Source organism: Bos javanicus, chromosome 19 (assembly GCF_032452875.1).
Source record: "Bos javanicus breed banteng chromosome 19, ARS-OSU_banteng_1.0, whole genome shotgun sequence".
NCBI classification, from domain to species: domain Eukaryota; kingdom Metazoa; phylum Chordata; class Mammalia; order Artiodactyla; family Bovidae; genus Bos; species Bos javanicus.
In genome coordinates, this window is record NC_083886.1 from 34694659 (window position 1) to 34718289 (window position 23631).

At 50.5% G+C, this 23631-nt stretch overlaps 1 protein-coding gene and 1 long non-coding RNA gene across 5 annotated transcripts in view; one reads left to right on the forward strand and one right to left on the reverse strand.

The window, feature by feature from the left end:
• Nucleotides 1–23631, reverse strand: part of PIGL (phosphatidylinositol glycan anchor biosynthesis class L) — a 49748-nt gene that overhangs the window by 9856 nt on the left and 16261 nt on the right. For 2 of the 3 annotated variants that reach the window (XM_061389793.1, XM_061389792.1), the window contains exons 3-6: nucleotides 7306–7396; nucleotides 3995–4062; nucleotides 2220–2251; nucleotides 353–486 (exon numbers count right to left, since the gene is read on the reverse strand). In XM_061389793.1, coding sequence (XP_061245777.1) covers nucleotides 353–486; nucleotides 2220–2251; nucleotides 3995–4062; nucleotides 7306–7396 — 325 coding nt within the window. Of the gene's footprint in view, nucleotides 1–172; nucleotides 258–352; nucleotides 487–2219; nucleotides 2252–3994; nucleotides 4063–7305; nucleotides 7397–23631 lie in introns of those variants that run through there. The other variant, XM_061389794.1, reaches the window with a different exon arrangement.
• On the forward strand, nucleotides 203–21871 carry LOC133231443 (uncharacterized). Of its 2 annotated transcripts, XR_009731140.1 has the most exons (5): nucleotides 203–287; nucleotides 6788–6851; nucleotides 6932–7051; nucleotides 7249–7461; nucleotides 12095–21871. It is a non-coding gene; the product is annotated as an uncharacterized LOC133231443 (long non-coding RNA). The 2 variants fall into 2 exon arrangements; XR_009731139.1 differs by having other exon boundaries at nucleotides 6932–7461.

A 23631-nucleotide genomic window follows, 5' to 3' on the forward strand; every position in this document is an offset into this window, starting at 1 on the left:
TGTGTCACCCCATTTTACATACATATGTCAATACTCTTGTATTTGAGTGATTACCTGTATGGGATGGGGTTGCAGGTAGTTTTGATGAATGATTTTTATTTTCGACTTGCGTTTATGTATCTACTCCCAGACTTTCCACACTGAGCCTATATTGTTACTTTTTTTTTTTTTTTCCAGTTGTGCTGTTTCTATACTCAGAAGATAAGGTGCAAGTCCCTGAAGGTCTACAGCTCCCAGTGTCTGGCTGTGGGCCTGCCCTGGGGACAGAACCACTTGGAAGGCCTTGGGTGAGGGGCTTTGGGGGACCTGATGGGGCGGGGGGAGCGGTGTGGGGACGAGGGGCGGTCCTCACCTGGGCCTGGGCTGCCTCACGTTGGGTGAGCACGAAGAGGGCGTCGCGGGCGAGCAGCAGGGAGCAGGGTAGGTCCAGCAGACAGAGGTATTTGCGCAGCAGGTTCACAGACTGGAGCGTGAGCACCGAGCACCCTGCGGGGGCGGGGGAGGGCGGGGTGACTTGCAGCTCCAGGCTGGTTTTCCTGAGCTCCCCACTGGCGTGCATCAGAGCTGCTCTTTGCCCATTGTTCTCACAGATGAGAGGGTGAAAGGGCCCAGAACACCTGGAGGCCACCCTCTGTGTGCTCTGTGCCCCCAGCAGGGAGAGACTGACTGCTGGAGGCCAGGGTCAAACCCAAGGGGGGAGTGGTGCAGGCAGACTTTCTGTCTTAGGAGGCTATAGGCCTGGCTCCTGCGTCACTGGAGAACTCATGGGCTTGGGAGGTCCCTTCACCTCAGTGAGCCTCAAGTTTCTCGTCTGTATGATGGGTTGTTGGTCATTTGTGAGTGTGGGACCCGCCTGTCTCCCACATGCCATGTGGTTAGCTGCTCAGTCGTGTCCAACTCTTCATGAGTACATGCCAGGCTCCTCTGTCCATGGGGTTCTCCAGGCAAGAATACTGAAGTGGGTTGCCATTCCCTTCTCCAGGGGACCTTCCCAACCCAGGTCTCTTCTGTCTCCTGCATTGGCAGGTGGGTTCTTTCCCACTAGCGCCAGCGGGGCTGTCTTCTGGGGTTGAGCAAACACACCAGAGCTATGTTCCTGAGCCCCTACAGCTTCACCAGCCAGAAGCCCACCCAGAGAGGGCATGCTGCCTGGGGGTCCATCATTCAGTCCCCAGGGCTCTCCTGTGAGGGGTGCATGTCCACAAAGAAACTGGCTCAGGGAGGTGAGGGCGGTCAGACGCCTTCCCGTGAGTTAGGAAGTGTTTCAGACCTGTCCAGCACCCAGCAGTCACCTACAGCCTGGTCAGTTACCTGGGGGATAGATGTGAGCTTGGATGGACATCCTGAAAGGACACTAGAGGTGGGATAGAAGCTGGCCAGGGAGAAAGCCGGGCAGGTGAGGGGCAAGGCCCACAGAGGTGGTTACGTCCTGTGTCAGCCCATATGGGTCCCAGGTTCTTGGTCAAAATTGTTTCTGGGTGTGTCTGTGGGTTTCACATCTGAACTGGATGACTGGGGAAAGCAGAAGGCCTGGATCGGTCTTGTCCAGTCCATCGAGGGAGGGAGAACGTGTCCCCTTCTGTCCGACTGCAGAGCTGGACCCTGCTCGTCTGCCCAAGATCAAGACTGACCCTATCCGCTCCCTGTTCTCAGGCCTTTGGACTCAGACAGATTAAAGGACGCCCTGGCTCTCCTAGGCCTCCAGCTTGCAGGTGGTGGATCCTTGATTTCTTGGCCTCCATAATCATGTGAGCCAATTCCTTTTTATATATTATTATTGTTGTTCTGTTGCTAAGTCGTGCCCAACACTTTGTGACCCCATGGACCACAGCAAGCCAGGCTCGCCTGTCCTTTCCTTCTCCCGGTGTTTGCTCAGACTCATGTCCATTGAGTCAGTGATGCTGTGTAAACATCTGTATGTGTATAATATATACAGAAGCACATCTGTCTATCTGCATGTCCTGTTGGTCCATTTCTCTAGAGAACCCTGATGACACCCCCTCCGCCCTCACACACAGAGGATACTTCTCAGTGGACACAACTTGACCGTGAGGCCTGGGGAACCCACTGTGACAGGCACAGTGAGCTGAGTCAGGACAGTGTGGCCCTGCCTCCCTGTCCGCCCCCCTCCCGCCACTGGGCCAAGGGCAGCTCTCTGTATATTTAGCACATTTAGAGGGACAGTGGCAGCAACCTGTTGCAACAGGGCACGGCCTTACCTTTGGGTAGCTTCCCTTCTGCCTGCAGGGTCCTGGCAGAGAAAACGGAGAGAGTGCAAGTGAGAACCCTCTGCAGTTAATGGGAGGGGCTGTCAGAGCCTGGCCTGCCCCACCCTGGGGTCCCTCCACGTAGGTTTCCAGGCAGGTTCTTGAGCATAAGTCACCACAGAGATTCCTTGGACTCCATAGCTCTGGCTACGGCTGAAGGGGCTAGGGCGGGTCCTTCATCCAAGGTCAGCCAATCTGGAGATGACCAGTGGCTTATGAGGTGCCCTCGTCCAAGCTGTGCCCACCAGAGATGAAAGTAACAATGGACTCTTCAGAGTTTTTCTCCTTTATGAGATTGTGATGTGAGTGTGGTGGGAAAATATGTAAAGTGTTCATTGGTATTTCTTCCCTGACAGTCCTCTCCCCTTGCACACACCTCTTAGCAGTAGAGGCCATTCTGTGCTCACTGCCCTAAGAGGAGGCGTGAGGGGATTCCCTGGGGGTCCAGTCATTAAGACTTGGTGCTTCCACTGCAGAGGGCGCAGGTTCAATCCCTAGTCAGGGAACTAAGATCCCACATGCTGTGCAGTGTGGTGAGAAAAAAGCGTGTATCCTAAGAGGAGGGGTGAGCTGGGTCCAACAGCAATATGAAAATGAAATCCTTGTTTCGGAAGCTGACAGGTGGGCAATGGGACAAAGAGTCCCCTTCCCCCACACCCCAACACACAGACATATGGACTCATGGGGAAGGGGTTCTCAGGAGCAGGGATTAAAGACAAGAAGTTGGCCTGACTTACAGAGCTTGAGAAATAGAAAATGCCGAGCTCAGAGGCAGCTCATCCTGCACTCTGGGTGGAGCCCTGGGGATGAACTCCAAGGAAAGAGCTCAGAGGCAGATCTAAGGGCAGGAGAGAGGTACCCTGGAGACACATCTTCAAGCCCTGAAGAGAACGGGCACATTCAGAAGAAAGGTGTAGAGTCAGTCCTTGACCTCAAGCTGCCCTCTCCCTTCCCTAGGCTGGGTCCAGCAAGCTGCTTTTGGGCCCAAGAGGAGCAGGCTCAAGAGATCAGGACATAAGCTACTGATCTGTATGACCCCAGAGAAGTCCCTCAAGATCTGTGAGGGTTTTTTTTTTTTTTTAACCAGTTAAATGCAGGTGGTGGTCATGGTTGTTAGTTGTGTGGTCGTGGTTGTTAGTCGCTCAGTTGTGTGTGACTCATTGCAACTCCAGTGGGCTATAGCCTGCCAGGTTCCTCTGTCCATGGGATTTCCCAGGCAAGAATACTGGAGCGGGTTGCCATCTCCTCTTCCAAGGGATCTTCCTGACACAAGGATTGAATCCACCTCTCCTGCATCAGCAGGCAGATTCTTTACCACTGAGCTGCCAGGGAAGCCCTAAATGCAGATGCATGTCAGTAAAATGCAGTGGCTGCAAAGAACAGGTGAGATTTCAAATGATGTGCACATCCTCCTTCTCCAAAGAAAAATCTGAAATCAGGAGGATGCCCATTCATCGATCCCAGCCCTCAGACCTGCCCGTGAGCTACAAGGAGGTGAAATTTGGCTCTAACGTTTCCTGAGGCCAAAGCAGAGGGAGGAATCCAATCAGTTCCTGCATTTGGCTGCATCTGGGGACAGAGAGACTCAGCTATTAGGAGGCAAGGTCATAACTCTAGAACTTGAGGGCGCCTGCTCCTGGGAGGATAAGGTGAGATGACCCATGAGGTGGAGAGTAATGAGGAGACCGCCCACCCCAGCCACCCAGGGAACTGGCGCACCATCGTACCTCACAGCTGCATTCAGAGCCACGTGGTTGCTGTGCCCACTCACGCCCCCCTCATCGAAGGTCACCACCTGCAGAGACACAGAGCTGCACTCCAGACTGTCTGAATAGTCTCTCCCGCCTCCGTCCACACCACCTGGGACAGACAGGAGGACCCAGAACCCTGAACCTGTTCGTGTTCTGAGTGCATCAGAACTGACTTGGGAGCAGGTCGGTGGTGTGTGACTGCTGTTCAGCCCTGTGGCTGTGGGCTTGACTCTTCTCTTGCTCCTGGACAGCAGAGCAGAGTGGAACTGGGCCACGAGAGAAACCTGGGTTCAGCATGTCTGTGTTTCTTATCTGCCTGGCCTCTTAGCAGCACGTTTGGTTTCCCGAGTGGCTGCTGTGTGACCTTTGTTCATGTCGATGCCGTCTGATGATTCGGTCCCTCTTCCTGGTGCTGTGTTGAGGTCATGAAAGCGCTAGGGGACAGTGTCCACCACGCCCTGGGGCTCAGAGAAGCCCGTGGCTCCTCGTAGGCTGCCTCTGCGTCCACATTCTCAGACCAGCGTCTGCTTCTCCAACTATAAGCCTAGCCTAGGCTCCAGATTCATTTCTGCACAGATGAGTTAAAAAATCCAAAGAATAATTTGAGTAATAATAAATGTAATAGAATAGCTGGAATAAGTAAAAAAAAAAAGAGAGATGTAGGAAAGAAGACAGGACTCAGAGAAAGGCACAGGTGTGGCTGGTTGAGGGGGATGGAAAGAGGGGACCAGGCAGCCAAGAGAGTAGGATTACGGAGGAGCAGGGGCAGGTGAGCTGACATTTAAAGAAAAACGCTGTTGACCTTGAGTTAATAATTAGTGAGGCTGAATGATGGGAACATGAGTTTCATTATACTCTTTGCTCTACTTTTGCATGCTTGAAATTCTCCACAGGGGGAAATTTTTTTTAAAAAGGCTTACAAACAGATCCCATTATGATGGATACGTGTCATACATTTGTTAAAACCCACGGAACATACAGCACCAGGAGTGAACCCTAGTGTGAACCTGGGGTGATGATGACATATTAGTGTAGATTCACTCACTGTACAGGTCATGGGGCCAGGGGTACGTGTATACTTTCTGCCCAGTTCTACTGTGAACCTAACATTGCTCTGGAAACTATAGTGTGTTAAAAAAAAAAACAAAAAACACTTCACCCTAGAACCCAGGTACCCCGTTCTGATCCCATCCTTCTGTGGAGCCAAGCCTGGAGTGCCGAAGTCCACTCTCACCTCTGACCTAGTTACCCTGACCTTCGGGCATATCATAGAATGTCGCTACTGGGAGCGATTTCATCTTCAGTATCTTGGTTCTCTCATCTGTGACATTGGGAGAGTGAGGCCTCCCTCCTTTCTCTCTGGGTCAGGTGAAGGTCAAATGAAGCCCTGTGGGAACGTGTAGGACCTGGACAGCAGCCCAAGCTGAGTGTCTGCTGCCCTCGCTGAGGTGACTCTGGGACGCGGTTGTCTCAGGCCAGCCGGGGCACACTCCCTGGTCTGGGGGCTTGGGGCCACTGCAGTTCATCCCCATCACTTAAAATTCTCCAAGGTCTTGTTTCCTGTTTATCCCACACCTTGCAACAAGCCCTGAGTCTTCCTGCTGTGAGGAGGGCTGAGCTGAACTGTCTCCACCCCCTGGTCTCATGCAGATTAGGACCTGGCAGCAATGGCGTCTGTCCACCTTCCCCCCTAAACTGCAGAAATCTTTGTTCAGATGAAGTCTTCCCTGGACCCCAGTAAACAATAGGCTGCTTTCACTTCTCTAAGACAGTGGCTCACAGGACATGGTCCGTGAAGGATAAACAGCAACACCTGTCACCAGGGCAAGACACACAGCAAATACTGCCCCAAAGAGGGCTGAAGAAGTCACGGAGGGCTTCTGGGAGAAGGCGGTCTTAGCTGGGCCTGGACCACAAGTCAGTTTTCAGGGAAACAAACTTGGGAGATTCTTCTGTGTCTGTGCCCTGAGCTCCTCCCTGGATGTTCAGAGCTGTGGCTGTGATGTGGTCTAAACACGAACCTGGCCCCTCGGTGAGGTCCAGCCCTGTTCATCAGCCAGTGGCACCTTTGGGAGGGCTGGTCAGAGGTGGCCAAGTTCATAAAGATGGGGGTTTATCCCACAAGTAGGACTGACTGAAGACCAGTTGTTCCTATGAACCAAAGCCAGAGAGGAGAGAGTCTGGGGACTAGCTGTGGGCATGCCACTGCCCAGGAAGACAGGGTACCAAGGGTCACTGCAGCACACCTCATTGACCCTGCCCTGTGCCCCAGCCGGCCCTGAGGACCAGCTCTGTCCACCGCCAGGCTGTGGAGCCCTGAGAGGGTCTGAGTGTGGTCTGGGAAAAGCAGGGCAAGAGGAGCCAGGCCGGCTATCACCTCAGACCCTGAAGCAAGGTACATCCAGGAGGGGTGGGCCTGCAGCTGTTGGTGACCATTCGTCCGGCCAGAACAAAGTGTAAAGCCGGTGCCAATCCCTGGTGGGGCCAGCGGCCCCCCTGCACCTACAGCTCCGTGTGGTTCACAGCCAGCTGGCTAGGTGCCCGTTGTATTTATGTCATTAGAGCACAAAGGCAGTCTGACTAATCCACGAGAATCTGCCCTTAACAATGGCCTAATAACTCATTTCACTTGGAGGATGCATCACTGATAAGAAGCCTGACAGTGGGGTTCACCTTCTAACAAGGATTAATCAAAACTTAAAAGCCAGTGGCTGGGCTTTAAATGGTAGGATTTAGGTATTAACTTGTGAAGGGTTATTCTTATTTTAGACGTTCCTGGCACCTTAAGATGGACTGCTGGCAGCATGCAGGCTGGCGAGGCCTGAGCGTCGAGGTGGGTGTTCCTGAGCCTCCTGCCTCTACAGGTGAATCGAATGCCCACTGGAGCTCTAACCAGGCATGTTCTCCCCGCAGGGGCTGTGGATTTATCCTCGCATTTTTCTGGAGGGAAAAATGGAGGCTCAAACCCCTAGCTTCATGCTTGCCGACATTGGGCAGCTTCTGAGCCTCTGGGAACCTGTCTCCTCGATGAAGGTAAGCATTAGGACAACACTTACTCCCAGAGTTAGAGTGACACCCTAACATGAAAATGCTTGTTCTGTGCCAGCGCATGGAGGCATAGGCTCGTGGGGACCTGGGTTTTCAGAGGGCAGCATGGACGTCGGGGGGCGGGTGAAGAGGGCACAGTCTGGGAAAATCTCTGCCTCCCCCTGAGCTCTGTGGTTACGCAGGAAAGGTGCAGAGAGATGGGCCAGGTCTCTGCTGGAGAGGAGGGCGTGTACCCTTACCAGCTTGATGCCATTGGCCTCTACGTGCTGGAGGAGGACATCAGCCGCCCGCTCTGGGTCCCAGCGCACGTCTGGGTCATCTGGGAAATCCCTGGAAGGAAGAAGTGCACGTTGGAAACCGTTTCTAACGGGGTGCAGGCTCTCCCCTCAGCTCTGGTAGGTGTGCGTGCGTGTGGGGTGCTGAGGATGTACAGACCAAACACAGCACACTCAGGGGATCTTGGCTCATGTCATGGCTGGGCAGTTGGGATGGAAGCAGATCTGTCCACAAGCTGGGAGACAGGTGTGGCCCCCAAGAGCTGAGACATGGGGCAGAGCTCCGATGTGTCTCGGTAAAAGTCACAGGAATGGCTTGTTGGTAAAAGTACTCAGTACTTTGGTAAAAGCAACTCAGTTAACCTCAGTACTCGTTTAACCTCAGACAGCTATGAAGGAGCCTGGACCATGCAGGTGAGTAGCCTGCGTGTTGCAGGGCCGTTACGGTTGGGTTTGATGCGGGTTTTCTGACTTACAGGGGAGAAGTTTAGCCCCAGGGAGGTGCCCCCAGGGGTAGGGGTCTCTGCAGGCCACTCTGGGCCTTGTTTCTGTCCACTATCACCACCACCTGCTGGTCTGACTCCAGCGTGAAGACATTATTCATAGTCTTATAACTAGATGGCCATCTCTGCCACCTCAGGTCCTGGGCGCCACCCACCTATGCTGGGGGGACAGGGCCCCCTGATTCCCACCAGGAGGTAGATGTCAACTCTCCATGGACACAGGCCATTATCAGACTCGTTTAGGACTATGGTCAAAGGAGAGGTGCTGAAGGTTTTTTAGGAGGAAAACGACATGAATCTCAGGGTAGAACACAGCAACTTTCTGTGCTTCCTTGGCTGCCTCTTCCACACCCTGGGGAGCCTCCTGCCAGGGTGACTCTGAAAGCACCATCCTACCCATCATTCCCCCAGGGGCCCCCTAATGCTCCTGCCTCTATAGGACAGACAGCTTGGTTGGTGGCAGGGACTGGACGGGGAGGAAGGGAGAGGCAGGGACCAGGATGAAGTTCGTTAGGCCTCATTCCTGGGGAACGAGCTGAACATGGGATGGAGAACATGACCTACTGAGCTTGAGCAGGAAGAGATTCAGGAATTTTCCAGGGAATTCAGGAAATACCCAGGAATACCCAGGAGTGAGAACAACTACACACGTCCCCCTGGCTGAGAGGCCCACATAAATGCACCAAGGTGTCATTTTGGAAACCAGAGAACAAGGAGATGATCAGAGGTTGGCAAGGCCAGAAGCCACTGTTGCCTCTAGGGAAAGACATCAGAGCCTAGGAACAGGAGTGATTGATGGCAGGAACTACGAGGGCAGCAGCTGGAGGCCCGGCAAACATTCAGCTGCTGATAGAGGTGCCGTGAGGAGCGGGGAGACCTTCCAGTCTCCCATTATGGCCAACTATTGGTCAGACCTACTGAGAAGTCAGTTAGTTGGCAAGGGAGGCAGGAAGCATGGTTGCCGTCGGTCCAGGTGTCTGGCAGCACTCGAAGCAAGTGCCCAATGGACATTTGCTGTCAACTACGCCCCAGACTTGAGCCTAAACCTTCAAGGGTAGCAGCAGTCTGCCCTTCTGGGAATGCAATCACCACTAGCTGCCCAGGTACAGAGGGCAGCAGGGAGGTCACAGAGGTCACTGCTGGGCAAGCAGGAGTCCAGGCTCAGGGAAGACAGACAGGGCAGTGGCTGGTGGGCAGCTCCACCCCAGCAGCTCTGCCTATGATCAGAGTGGCCCAGTGTCACCAGCAGGCATCCTGATTCCAGGTCGGATGACAGAACACACGAGTTCCAGTTGCCTGCTCACCAGGTGCCCGGGGCCTGTGCTGTGTCATCCCTAGAGCTAGGAGGACCTGGGCCACACTGGTGACCTGAGAGCCCTGATGTCTAGGACTTTGTGTCACGCAATTTTTGAGTGAGGTTGAAATGCTGACGGTGGATGGTAGTTTTTAGGAAAGAGTAGGGGCCTTGGCGGAGAAGGCAATGGCACCCCACTCCAGTACTCTTGCCTGGAAAATCCCATGGACGGAGGACCCTGGTGGGCTGCAGTCCATGGGGTCGCTAAGAGTCGGACACTACTGAGCAACTTCACTTTCGCTTTTCACTTTTATGCATTGGAGAAGGAAATGGCAACCCATTCCAATGTTCTTGCCTGGAGAATCCCAGGGACAGGGGAGCCTGGTGGGCTGCCGTCTATGGGGTCACACAGAGTCGGACACGACTGAAGTGACTTAGCAGCAGCAGCAGCAGGGGCCTTGGATGAGCTTCCCAGGTAGCACTAGTAGCAAAGAACCCACCTGCCAGTACAGAACACAATAGATGCAGGTTCGATCCCTGGGTCTGGAAGATCCCCTGGAGGAGGGTCTTCTCATGCCAGGTGCTGCATTAAAGTGCTTGATTGGTTGACTGAGCCAAAGGCAGCTATACCTGCCTTTAGAGGTTGAAACATACAAATAAGAGTTTTAAAAGATAGTAAAATTTATAAAAACAGATTAGAGGCGAAAAGGAAAAAAGGGGATTTCCCTGGTGGTCCAGTGGCTAAGACTTCTTGCTCCCAAGACAGTGGGTCTGGGTTGGATCCCTGGTTGGGGACCTAGATCCCACATGCCACAACTAAAGATCCCACATGCTGCAACTAAGACACGGTGCAGCCAAATAAGTAAAAAAAGAAAAAATTGAATTGCAGGGGGAATAAGGCATCCCTAGGGGACCACTTCCCCTCAAGGCAGGAAAATATAAAATTTTATATTTTATTAAAGTATAGTTAAGTGTAGAAAAAGTGACGCCTGTGAGATAAACAACATGAGTTGTCTTTTGCCTATGGGTAAAAGTGTTAGTCACTCAGTGGTGCTGACTCTTTTCGACCCTCTCAACTGTAGCCCCCCAGGCTCCTTTGTCCATGGCATTCTCCAGGCAAGAATACCAGAGAGGATAGCCATTCCTATCTCCATGGGATCTTCCTGACCCAGGGATAGAACCTGGGTCTCCTGCATTGCAGGCAGATTCTTTACCATCTGAGCCACCAGGGAAGACTTTTGCCTAAAGTTCAGCCCTAATCAACTCAAGGCTTGGGTCCAAGTAGTAACTTTTGCAATAGTTCTTTTCTTCTCTGATGGATTAACAATCCCGCCTTAGATAAACATGCCAGCAGAGGTGTGAACACAAGTGTGAGTCAGCCATCCGGCCCCTCCTTAAGGGAGTGTTGGTGAACGGCCTTTGCCCTATTTTTCTTGGTGCTGTCCTGCGTTTTGCTGGCTGGGGTCAGGGAGGAGGGCTGGAACTGAAGCTGCCATCGAGATGCATGAAGTAACTTAGGTCTGAAAGCGAGGCAGAGTAAAGTTGCCAAAAGGAAAGTGCCCTGGCCCGCCACCAGAGCCCCAGCCAATGCATCTCCTATCACAGCTGTTGTAGTCACTGTGGGTTTTCTGTCATCTGCTGCATAACCAGATCTTGATTTAGATATGCCATCATTTTGTAAAGCCTCTATTTTACTGATTATGTAGGTTGTTTCCAGTTTTTATTATTGAAAAAAGTTGTAACTAGCATCGTTATACTTAACACTTCATATGAATCTCTCAATATTTCCTTGGGATAAAATCCTAGACATGTCACTTGGGAGTCAGAGATGAAGTGAGGAGAACCTTGCAGATCTCCCTGTGAGGAGCAGTGTTAAGAGGAGGAAGTGGAAAGTGGGTTAACTCACCAGGAACAGCATCACAGAGAGAGAAAGAGCAGTGTACTTCATAGGCTGGAGGGAAAGACAAACAAGGACAACTCTTCTCAGAGCTCCATGCCTCCTAAAAATCTCAGGTGTTTTATACCTACTTCCTTATCCTTATGACTCATGAAAGTGGAAGTCACTCAGTCACGTCTGACTGTTTGTGACCCCACAGACTGTAGCCTGCCAGGCTCCTCTGTCCATGGAATTCTCCAGGCAAGAATACTGGAGTCAGTTGCCAGTTCCTTCTCAAGGGGATCTTCCCAACCCAGGGATCAAACCCAAGTCTCCTGCATTGCAGGTGGATTCTTTACTGTCTGAGCCACAAGGGAAGCTGGCAAAGGCCAGTCATTTACATTTTTCTCCAGCTGGAGAGAGTTGGTTGGAAGGGAATGAGTTACACGTAGAGTGAGAGGCACTAGAGGCTGGCTAAGTGGGGCTGCAGTGGAACATGTGTGTTGTCAGGAGCCCCATTTCATCTTGGTAACCAGCCCTTCTCCTGGGAAATCACATGGATGTCGTTTAGCAATAAGAGTGAAATGGTGCAGGTCCAATTGGGACTTGAACTCACGGTCTTTTAACTGAGACCACTACACCTGGTCTCAGGACTTACTGAAGATCAGGTTCTTGATGTCTCATCACAGAAAGAATTCAGTGAGAGACAAAGTGATAGGTAAGAAGTGGATTCACTTAGAGAGAAACACACCCCAGACAGAATGTGGGCCATCTCAGAAGCCCAGAGTGGCACAGGGTAGGGGGTTGTCAACAGGGGTGGGTAATTTCATGAGCTACTGAGTGTGAGGAGTGTTCCAGCTATTTCGGGGAAGGGGTGGGGATCTGCAGGAATGGGGCCACTGTCCACTTTTTGACCTTTATGGTTGGCCTGAGAACTGTCATGGTGCCTGTGGGTGTGTTACTTAGTTTGCTGATGTGTTACAATAACGAATGAATACTGAGGCTCAAGGTCTAGTGGAAGTCGAGGGGTTGGCCATTTTGGATCTATTTGGTTCTAATTAGTTTCTGTCGTGTCTTCAGGCTGTGTGGTTCTTTGAAGTGTTATGCTGGCCCCCTTCCCTGCTGTTTCAATAGAAGAACAGAGGCCAAGCCGTAAGAGTAGTCAGGCTTCATATTTAAGGGACATCTGGACTTGCCATACCCAACCTGAGGTATGTGTGAACCACGTGGTGGGTTTGCTTCAGCGTGGACAAGGATTCTGAAGCTGCTCCCAGCTCTCCCCAAACCTAGATGTGAGCAGGCCCATGGCAAACAATAATAAAGTTACCAAGAGGTCCCAGAAACTTCCTTCAATTATTAGCAAGCTACTTCTTGGCTTTTATCGCAATTTTAATAAAAGTATATGGAGATACCTCCGGTGCTGGTGTGCCTGAGTAGCTCTGCTAACACGGAAAGCTGAGTAACTCTTTCTGGATGAGACAGGGGATAGGGTGGCTGAAAACAGGTTTCTGGTCAGGTTTTGCCAAGTAGAGCAGAGATGACACCTCTGCAGACTTGAGGATGAGGACAAGCAGGGGTTGTATCAGCCACCCCCTGCAGGAGGACTGCAACCCGCAGAGCCCTTCAGCTCAGAAATGAAGTGTCTGGCAGGTCACACCTTGAACCTAGACTCTTGATTAAGAGACCTGTCGTCGCTCTACGTCTCATCAGTGAGGTGATGGTTCCTGATAAGAAGCCGGCCCTGGAAAACCAGGAATGAGGGCAGAATTTACGAGGTCATTCACAAAGCAAGCCTGGAGACTAAAACATTATAAAGACCTGTGAAAGATTGTTTGAAGAGGCATTTTACAAAGCAGGAAATGCAAGCTACCAACATATATTGCTCTAATTCTCAGGAGTCAAACAAATGCAGAATTAAAGCAGGACCTGGTGTGGAGGAGGGCTCACAGGAAGGGGCCAGTTTACCGGCTGCACCTGTGCCGGAAGGCTGTTTGGCTACCCGATTGTGCCCTTTGACCTTTTTAGAAATGACTCTACGGAAGTAATCAGCCTAACAGTGGAAGTCCTCTCAGGCAGATACCACTTTCACTGCATTTACAGAGAGAAAGAGGCTGCAGTTCTCTAGTTCTGCCACCAGGGAACAATTTCTCTAACTTCCTGAACTGTGGCTTTTGAAAAATGCTAAAGATAACACAAGAGTTTTAGGGCATGTTCAAAGTCAAAGCAAAGAAAGTTAAATACACCCAAGGAAAGGAATGTTAAAATTGAAAAAAAAAAAAAAACAACACCCTCCCGTAACTAAACTTTAGTTTTGCTCCTGACTTAAGAATGAGACTCATGTGAAAGAGGAAATCTATTTAGGGGAATTGAATTCTGGAAACAAAGCCCTTCTGTGAGCGAACTTCCAAATAAAGGGCTCTGGGTTCAAGAGTCCAGATACCCTGGCCTGGGCTCCCTAGAAAGCAAGGCCTGCTGGGGGCTGTGACCCGGCGCGGGAGGGCAGTCGCAGGGGGAGGGGAAGCGGTGCAGACTTGCGGGCTGGCTCCGGGGTCCCGCGGGCTGGCTGCCGGACCGCGAGAAAAGCATCTCAGAGCCACGCATCCGTCCGTGAGGAGGAAGAGGGATGTACCGATCTTGAGGGCCGACAACGCTTGCAGGATTCCGTGCGAGGGCAGAATGGGGCGGGGCAGGGCAGGGCTCCTAGAGCGCGGGATTTCTGCACCTTTACCCGCGGGCCTAGCGTGGACTGGGCACCAACGCGGATGCAGGGTCCGGGGCGGGGGTGGGGGGCACCTCGTGGGTCCGCGGCCCTGCGACCCCCGAGGGGCTGGGACGGGCGCTCTGGACGCGACCGGACACACAGAGGATGCGGCACCCCGGGGGTGCAGTGAGCGAACACGGCCTCAATTCCGCCGGAAAAGGCCCCAAACCTAGCCCTGCCCTGGACCTCCGCGCTCGGCCCGGGAGATTCAGAATAACTGTGACCTGCTCTGCACTTTGTAGTGACTGCCCCCGGCCGTGTGAGGCGTGGCCTCGGGGTGGGGGGCGCGGTGGGCTGTCCCCTCCCGAGCCTGGGGACCCGGGGGTGGGCACAGTCACCGCGCCCCGCGGGCGCCGTGTGCGCCCTTATTTGGGCCTGTGGATCGTCCTCCACCACATCTCCATCCCCCACCCCGGCTTATTTCTAAACCGAGGACTTCCTCAGACCTCCGGGCGGGCAAAGGTCACCCGAGTTCAGGGCCACCGGAGGTGGGCGGGGCGCAGGCGGGTCACCTGGGCTGCTGCGGGGGTGGGGGTGGGGTCGCGTCTGGGAATCGCCAGGGACAAGTCAAGAGGAGAGAGGAAAAGAAACAGGGAAAGGCGAAGAGGAAAGAAGGGACCAAGAACCAGGAAGAGGCTGAAACAGACCAGTTGGTGTCTGTGAAACATCTGGGCTGCCAGCCATCCCACCCCCGCAAGCAATTTAAGAGCGCGGACAACGACCACGTGTCCCAGGAGACCCTTGTCCACAGAGGCGCCTGGCCCTCCTCAGGCACATAAAAGGGACCTGCAGGTCAGGGCTGTAGCTCACGTTTCTCAGGAAGACATGCATTTTACATTAATCAGTACCCCCATCAAGGTGTGTAAATCCTGTGAAGTTCTTATGAGATCTTTTCCCCCAAATTGCCAATTTGCTGTCTTACGTGGCAACTGAGAAACAGAACTGCTCACTGAGCTCACTTCAGCGGTCACAGGGCTCAGCTGGGAGGCCCAGGTCTCCGTCCCCACCTCTCCCCTCTCCCCAGGGCCCCCCTGAGCAGAGGCTGTGCAGTGTTGCTCAGGACAGAGATAGAAGGGCCGGGGCCTACACTTCGGACACTTCTCAATCTTCTGGTACCTGAAATGTCCGCCTTACTCCCTTTTTAAAAAAAAGCCAAATTTAGGGTCATGTCAGAGAAGGGGTTCATCCCTGACTTCAGCACACACCTGGAACCAAGTGAGAAGAGCAGAAGCAAAGCCAGAGGGTGGGATATGGAGTCCCCGTGGGCAGTGCAGTTAGCCCACTAGGACACCCTGGAGTCCCAGTGTGGGAAGGGGGTTGCCAAACCAGGGAGCCCCTGGGGCATCTCAGGGTGAAAGGGAACCATAACTGTAGGTTCCACTGAACTGCAAGGCACCTCAGGAGGATCAGACCAGTGCTCAAATAATTAAATCCAAGGCAAAAAGTCACTGCAAGAAACAGTCAAACACGTTGCTGTGGTGGTTCAGAGAGGAAATGTTAAGGTTGTACAGTATGGATGAAAGAGTCATGTAGGTGGCGGTGTCTGTGTTGGGTCAGGATGAACAGGCCTCCGGACAGGGGCTAGAGTTCTAGAAAGAGAAGAGTGGAGCCATGGTGTGTGGGGTGAGTGTGGGGCCGTGACTGAGGTCACCACCTGTCTCGTGTAGAGACCGTCATACAGGGGGAGGGGCACAGGGAGGTTTCCTCAGGGCAGTGGCTGGATCAGGTTTGCTTTAGGATGTCAACCTGGGAAAGTGAAGGGTGAACTTGGGGGTGGAGCACAGTTAGGCCTTGGCAAGGGTCCAGACCAAAGACGAGGCCCTGGGGATGGGAGAGAGAAAGGCGCCCAGAACATTTATGGAAGGAGACTTTGTCAGATTTAGTGCCTGACTGGATGGTAAGAGTAAGAAAGAAAACGCCATTGAAGGTGACTCCAGCATCACATGCGAGGACTTCATGTTTGCCTGGTGCCTTCCTTACAGTCAGAAAGTGTTAGTTGCTCAGTTGTGTCTGACTCTTTGGGGCCCCATGGACTGTAGCCCACCACGTTCCTCTGTCCATGGAATTCTCCAGGCAAGAATACTGGAGTGGGTTGCCATTTCCTTCTCCAGGGATCCAACCCAGGTCTCCCACATTGTGGGCAGATTCTTTTCCTGTCTGAGCCACCAGGGAAACCCATGTCAGAGGTGTCACTTTATTTAGTCATCACTGGGTGTAATAATGCAGAGTGCTAGGAGGGGCACTGAAACTGGTGGTACCCAGCTACAGAGAGCTCAGTCAACTGGGGCTTCCTTTTTTTTGGTTTGTCTTAAGACTGTCGAAATTAAAACAGTGCATTAAAAAAAAAAAAAAATCTCATGAAGGAGCTGTAGCCATGGAGAAGCTCTCCGGGAATTGCCTCAAGGGAGCAGGAACCAGAACCGTAGCTTGGTGAGCTTGAGTCAGGTTGGGGGAGAAGGGAGGGATGGTCTGGTGGGGCAGAGACGGAGCAGACCAGTCCACGGGACCGTGATGGCGGGGCTTGAGGAAGGAAAGGCTGCTGGATTTCACCTCTCGGGGGGACCATGGGCGGCCCTGGCAGCAGTGCCCATGAAAAGGGGCAGGTGGTGCAGAAGGATGGGCCAGTGGGTGGTGAGAGAGCAGCGCCAGGAGCTTCAAGAAGTTTGGGAGGAAGAAAGAGGCAGGAGGCCTGAGGGACTTGGGAGGCCAGGAAGGGTTTGTGCAGCTGTGAGGATGTCTGAGGATGCAGCAAACCAGTAGCCATGGTGGTAGAGAGCAAGCTACCCACATGGGGCAGGAGGGGACAGGTAAGGCCCGGACAATCTGGCCGCAGAGGATGGACGTGTGAAGCAGGGAGCAGAGCTGCGGACTTGACGAGGGCTAACAGCTCCCGCATCATCAGCCGTGGTGAGGATAAAACGAGGTAAAACCTGGTGGACACTTAGAGGCTGGCATGTGGTCAGGGTCCTGTAAAGGTCAGCTCTTGAGCTGACTCTGGATTGGATGGTATTTGATGCCAAGAAAGGAAAGGGGTGATGGGTGCTGGGCCACAGAGAAGGGCAGTCAGCAGCAGACACCCTGTGTGATTAGACCCAGGGGTCTTCAAAGGTTTCTGAGGATTCCACCTGTGTTTCAATGAGAGGACCTCTCTGCAGAAGCCTAGACGCAGAGGGTGGGGGTAGAAAGATGGAGACAAAATGGATACCTGGCTGGAGGGCTGAGTAGGAGCAGGGGAGGGAGCTGAGAGGTCCCGGGTACCCTCCACAGCAACCTTGGGGGCAGTGGTGCAGTCAGCAGAGGTGAGTGCTCAGGCTGCCAGAAGAGGACTGCGAGGAGGCTGAGGAGGGTTCACAGTGACCAGGCTGGCAGAATGGGGAAGCTGAGAGTGGCCTGCCTGATGGCTCTGGATGGACACCCCAGCACCAAGGGCGAGGCTGGGTGCTGGTTATGAGCACGAAGGGCACAGGGCCCAATGATTTACAAAACGGGAGGGTCCTGGTGGCCATCCAAGTTTACGGGGAGGTACACTAACATCCTCCCTACGAGTTTCAGCAGCTACGAGAAGGGCCTGGTGAGATCAGCTGCTGGCCAGGCACAGCTAAGCAAGTGTCAGGAGTGACCCCAAAGCTGTAACTGGCCTGCAGGGGGTCCTGGGCATCCCCAGCAGACAGGCTGGGAGGTGGGACAATGGGACAAGGCTCTAAGCAGTGTATTCTTACTCTAACTCAACAGGATTAATATTAATTGCCGACTTTGTAATAGTTCAGTGAGAACTTTTATATAATCAGTGAGGTAAAGTGTTTACAAAGTCTCACTGTTCGGTTGCTTAATAGAGATTAACATCTCTGCTGAGAGTGGTGAGTCCTAAGTGAGAGATTCTGCTCCTCGTGGATGGCTTCTGAAGCAGCCAGTGCTTCTGAGGTCTCGTGAGATGTGGCTGAGCTCAGAGCTGAGGCTGTGTCATTGGTACTTGGGCTCGGGGGACTGCATGCTCTGGGCGATACACAGAGGTCCCCTCAGGAATGCCAGTGACTGGAGACTCCAGAATTTTCTTCCTCACTCTCAGTCCTTCCTGCTCTTGCATTCCTATGAGAAAACTTGCTCCTATACTTATGCTCCAAGCAAAAAGACCAAATAATTCCCCTTCCCAGGTGACCTGATCCAAGCTTCCCCTGTCCTGGATGACCTGATCCAGGCTTGCCCACTCCACTTCTCTGTCTCAGGAAATGGGAGTTGCAACTCAGAAATAGCAGCTCAGAGGTTCCCAAACATTACTGTGCTTTATGATCATCTAGGGAGTCTGTAAAAAATGCAAAATCTAGGTTTCTTACCTCACTAGGGTCAAGGTCTTATCCTGGAGGTGGACAGGAAGCCCACACTGCAAACCCTGATGTGTAACTAAATAGCTTCTTACTCTATGTATCACTCCAGTGTGAACAGCTGTGGGGTGTTATTTATTTCACGATGGTTAATGATGTGGAGAAGCTCTATACAGTCAGCAAAAACAAGACCAGGAGCTGACTGTGGCTCAGATCATGAACTCCTTATTGCCAAATTCAGACTGAAATTGAAGAAAGTAGGGGAAACCACTAGACCATTCAGGTATGACCTAAATCAAATCCCTTATGATTATACAGTGGAAGTGAGAAATAGATTTAAGGGTCTAGATCTGATAGAGTGCCTGATGAACTATGGAATGAGGTTCGTGACATTGTACAGGAGACAGGGATCAAGACCATCCCCATGGAAAAGAAATGCAAAAAAGCAAAATGGCTGTCTGGGGAGGCCTTACAAATAGCTGTGAAAAGAGGAGAAGCAAAAAGCAAAGGAGAAAAGGAAAAATATAAGCATCTGAATGCAGAGTTCCAAAGAATACCAAGAAGAGATAAGAAAGCCTTCCTCAGCGATCAATGCAAAGAAATAGAGGAAAACAACAGAATGGGAAAGACTAGAGATCTCTTCAAGAAAATTAGAGATACCAAGGGAACATTTCATGCAAAGATGGGCTCGATAAAGGACAGAAATGGTATGGACCTAACAGAAGCAGAAGATATTAAGCAGAGGTGGCAAGAATATACAGAACTGTACAAAAAAGATCTTCATAACCAAGATAATCATGATGGTATGATCACTCACCTAGAGCCAGACATCCTGGAATGTGAAGTCAAGTGGGCCTTGGAAAGCATCACTATGAACAAAGCTAATGGAAGTGATGGAATTCCAGTTGAGCTATTTCAAATCCTGAAAGATGATGCTGTGAAAGTGCTGCACTCAATATGCCAGCAAATTTGGAAAACTCAGCAGTGGCCACAGGACTGGAAAAGGTCAGTTTTCATTCCAATCCCAAAGAAAGGCAATGCCAAAGAATGCTCAAACTACCGCACAATTGCACCTCACACGCTAGTAAAGTAACGCTCAAAATTCTCCAAGCCAGGCTTCAGCAATATGTGAACCATGAACTTCCAGATGTTCAAGCTGGTTTTAGAAAAGGCAGAGGAACCAGAGATCAAATTGCCAACATCTGCTGGATCATCGAAAAAGCAAGAGAGTTCCAGAAAAACATCTATTTCTGCTTTATTGACTATGCCAAAGCCTTTGACTGTGTGGATCACAATAAACTGTGGAAAATTCTGAGAGATGGGAATACCAGACCACCTGACCTGCCTCTTGAGAAACCTATATGCAGGTCAGGAAGCAACAGTTAGAACTGAACATGGAACAACAGACTGGTTCCAAATAGGAAAAGGAGTACGTCAAGGCTGTATATTGTCACCCTGCTTATTTAACTTATATGCAGAGTACATCATGAGAAACGCTGGGCTGGAAGAAGCACAAGCTTCTTCAAGACTGCTGGGAGAAATATCAATAACCTCAGATATGCAGATGACACCACCCTTATGGCAGAAAGTGAAGAGGAACTAAAAAGCCTCTTGATGAAAGTGAAAGAGGAGAGTGAAAAAGTTGGCTTAAAGCTCAACATTCAGAAAACTAAGATCATGGCATCTGGTCCCATCACTTCATGGGAAATAGATGGGAAAACAGTAGAAACAGTGTCAGACTTTATTTTTTGGGCTCCAAAATCACTGCAGATGGTGACTGCACCCATGAAATTAAAAGACGCTTACTCCTTGGAAGGAAAGTTATGACCAACCTAGATAGCATATTCAAAAGCAGGGACATTACTTTGCCAACAAATGTCTGTCTAGTCAAGGCTATGGTTTTTCCAATGGTCATGTGTGGATGTGAGCATTGGACTGTGAAGAAAGCTGAGCGCTGAAAAATTGATGCTTTTGAACTGTGGTGTTGGAGAAGACTCTTGAGAGGCCCTTGGACAGCAAGGAGATCCAACCAGTCCATTCTAAAGGAGATCGGTCCTGGGTGTTCTTTGGAAGGAATGATGCTAAAGCTGAAACTCCAGTACTTTGGCCACCTCATGCGAAGAGTTGACTCATTGGAAAAGACTCTGATGCTGGGAGGGATTGGGGGCAGGAGGAGAAGGGGACGACAGAGGATGAGATGGCTGGATGGCATCATGGACTCAATGGACGTGAGTTTGAGTGAACTCTGGGAGTTGGTGATGGAGAGGGAGGCCTTGCATGCTGCACTTCATGGGGTCGCAAAGAGCATGACTGAGCGACTGAACTGAACTGAACTGAATGATGATTCTAGCAAAGCCACGGGATGGATGGTTTTATTAGTCAAGTAAGTTATGATACAGGTATCCCATGGAGTAGTATGCCTCACTGAAAAAATGAAATATATTTGTGTTTCTGTATGTAAATCTGCATTTGTAAAGTATTGAAGGTATGGAAGTTTACACATTGAGTAGTTAACAGTGATTTTCTGAGGAGAGAAGCGTATGTGGAGGGAGATATTCGTTTTTCCTCACTGGATATATTTTTGTACTGTTTGTTTTTACAGTGCACATCATAAATATTGTTATTAAATATTACTGTTATTTCCAGAACAGCTTGATTGAGACATAATTCACATAATTTTTCAGTCCACTCATTTCAAGTGCACAATTCAGTGTGGTGGGGTTTTTTTTGGTATGTTCACAGAGTTGTGCAACTGTCATTGCAATTTTAGGACATTTTCGTCATCTCAGAAAATAAACCCCATTATGAGTCACTTCCCACTCCCTTTCCCTCCCCACTCTTGGCAGCCACTGATCTACTTTGTGTCTCTGGATTTGCCTGCCCTGGGTATTTCAGATAATCCCCTGTGTGGGGATAATGATTATACCCTGTGTGGCTGCCTGTTAACAGGCTTCTTTTTAGGTTCATGCAGTCTGTAGCATGTGATGGGACTTCACTACTTTTTGTGTAGTGTCCAGTGTATGGCCAGACCATGCTTTGCTCATTTACTCATCTGTGAATGGACACTTGAGTCATTTCTACCCTTTTGCTACCATGCATGGTGCTGCTGTGTGCATTCATGTACACATTTTCATCTGAATGTTTTCAATTCTTTTAGGTATTTATGTTGGAGTAAGATTGCTGGGTAAAGGTAATTCTGTATTTACATTTTTGAGGAACTGCCTGCCAAACTGTTTTACACAAAGCCACCAGTGGCTGAGGGGTCCAATTTCTTTGTATCCTGGCCTGCATTTAGCATTTCCCTTTTTATTTTTTTAAAAATGGTCAACCTAGGGAGTGTGAAGTACTGTCTCACAGTGGTTTTGATTTTCATTCCTGTAATAACTAATGATGTTGAAAATCTTTTCCTGTGCTTATCGGCCATTTGTGTATCTTCTTTGGAGAAATGTCTATACAAGTACTTTGACCATTTTAAAAACTAGGCTGTTTGTCTTTTTGTTGTTGCTTACAGAAGTTCTTTATATATTATTTTATATGTTATATATACTATATTGTTGTTGTTTAGTCCTTCAGTCGTGTCCAACTCTTTTGTGATCCTATATACTGTAGCATGGGATTTCCCAGGCAAGAATACTGGAATGGGTTGCTATTTCCTTTTCCAGGGGATCTTCCTGACTCAGGGATGGAACCCACGCCCCTTGTTTCACCTGTATTGGCAGGTGGATTATTTTTTTTACTGCTGAGCCACCAGGGAAGCCCATATATACTATATAATATATAAGGATATATTACATTTCTCTATATTGATCTCTGGATATCAATCCTTTTTCAGATATATGATTTGCAAATGTTTTCTCTCATTCTGTGAGTTGTCTTTTCATTTTCTTGATGGTATGCATCAAGCAAAAAAGGTTTTAATTTGATCTATTTTTCCTTTTGCTAGTGGTTGATACTTTTGGTGTCATATCTAAGAAGGTTCTGCCTAACCCAAACTCATGCAGATTTACTCCTATATTTTCTTGCAACTGTTTGATAGTTTTAGCTCTTCTTATTTGGGTCTATTTGAGCTAATTTTTGTGTTTAGTGGAGGGGAGGGGAAGCTTGTTCTCTGGTATGTGGATATCCATTTGCAGAAGAGACTATGTTGCCTTGGTGAGTTGTCTTGGCAGCACTGTTGAAAATCAACTGACTATATATGTGAGGGTGACAGTATTATTAAAAAAGGAAAAAAAAGAAAAAGAAAACCTGAAAGAGAGTAAACCCTATAAATCCTTCTAGTACAGAAACTGGCTAGTTAAGCTATGGGGCTTCTGAAGTGGCTCAGCAGGAAAGAATCGGCCTGCTGATGCAGGGAGACCCAGGTTCAATCCCTGGGTCGGGAAGATCCCCTGGAAGAGGAAATGGCAACCCACTCCAGTATTCCTGTTTGGAGAATTCCATGGACAGAGAACCCCGGTTGGAGATGACTGAGTGACTGAGAATGCAGGCCTGCAGCCCTGCAGAACCAGGCCTGTCTCACCATGACAGTTTTGCCAGAGGACCACCACATCATCTTATGTTGCAACACACACAGGCAGCTGCAGTGTTTCTTGTCCTAAGGGCTCTCATCCCCCAGATGACTAAGACTTTTTTCTTGGAACTTGGTGTGGTGGCGAAATAATCTGAAAGGCTGACCCCGTAACCTTTGTTCTGGGCGCAGACACTTTGTCTGTAAGGCCTGAGTGGGAGAGAATTAGTTGCCTCTCATCCAGAGTTTTTGGTTCCTACTGCAATTACTGCAGATGCTATAGACTGAACATTGGTGTCCCCTAAAAATCCATATGTTGAAACCCATTTCGCCAATGTGATGGTATCTGGAGGTGGGGCCTCTGGTAGGTAATGAGGTCACGAGGGCAGAATCCTCCTGAATGGGACTAGTGTCCTTAGAATAGGAACCCTAGAGCACTCCCTTGGTCCTTCCACCACGTGAGGACACAGCAAGAAGGCGGTAGTCTGTGAACCAGGAGACACGGCCCCACCAGACACCTCATCTGCTAACACTGTGATTTTGGACTTCTTAGCCTCCAGAACTGTGAGACAAAATTCTGTTACGAGCCACCCAGTCTGTGGTGTTTTTGTTCTAGCTTCCCAGATGGACTATGACAGTGGAGGTAAGGGTGAGCTGGCTAAACTCAGTTTGGTTCTTAAAGGGTCTACTTCTTAGTTTTTTAATATCCCTATTCAGGGCTTCCTTGGTGGCTCAGTGGTAAAGAATCTGCCTGTCGATTCAGGAGACATGGTTCCCTGATCTGGGAAGATCCCATCTGCTGCAGAGCAGCAAAGCCTGCGCGCCACAACTGTTGAGCCCGTGCTCTAGAGCCTGAGGACTACTGAGCCCTCATGCCCTGGAGCCCGTGCTCCTCAATAAGAGAAGCCGCCGCAGTGAGCAGCTCGCAGAGGCACAGCAACCTGAGAGCAGTCCCCACTCGCCGCAACTAGGGAAAAGCCTGTGTAGCAGCGAAGACCCAGCCCAGCCAAAAATAAGTAAGCAAATAATT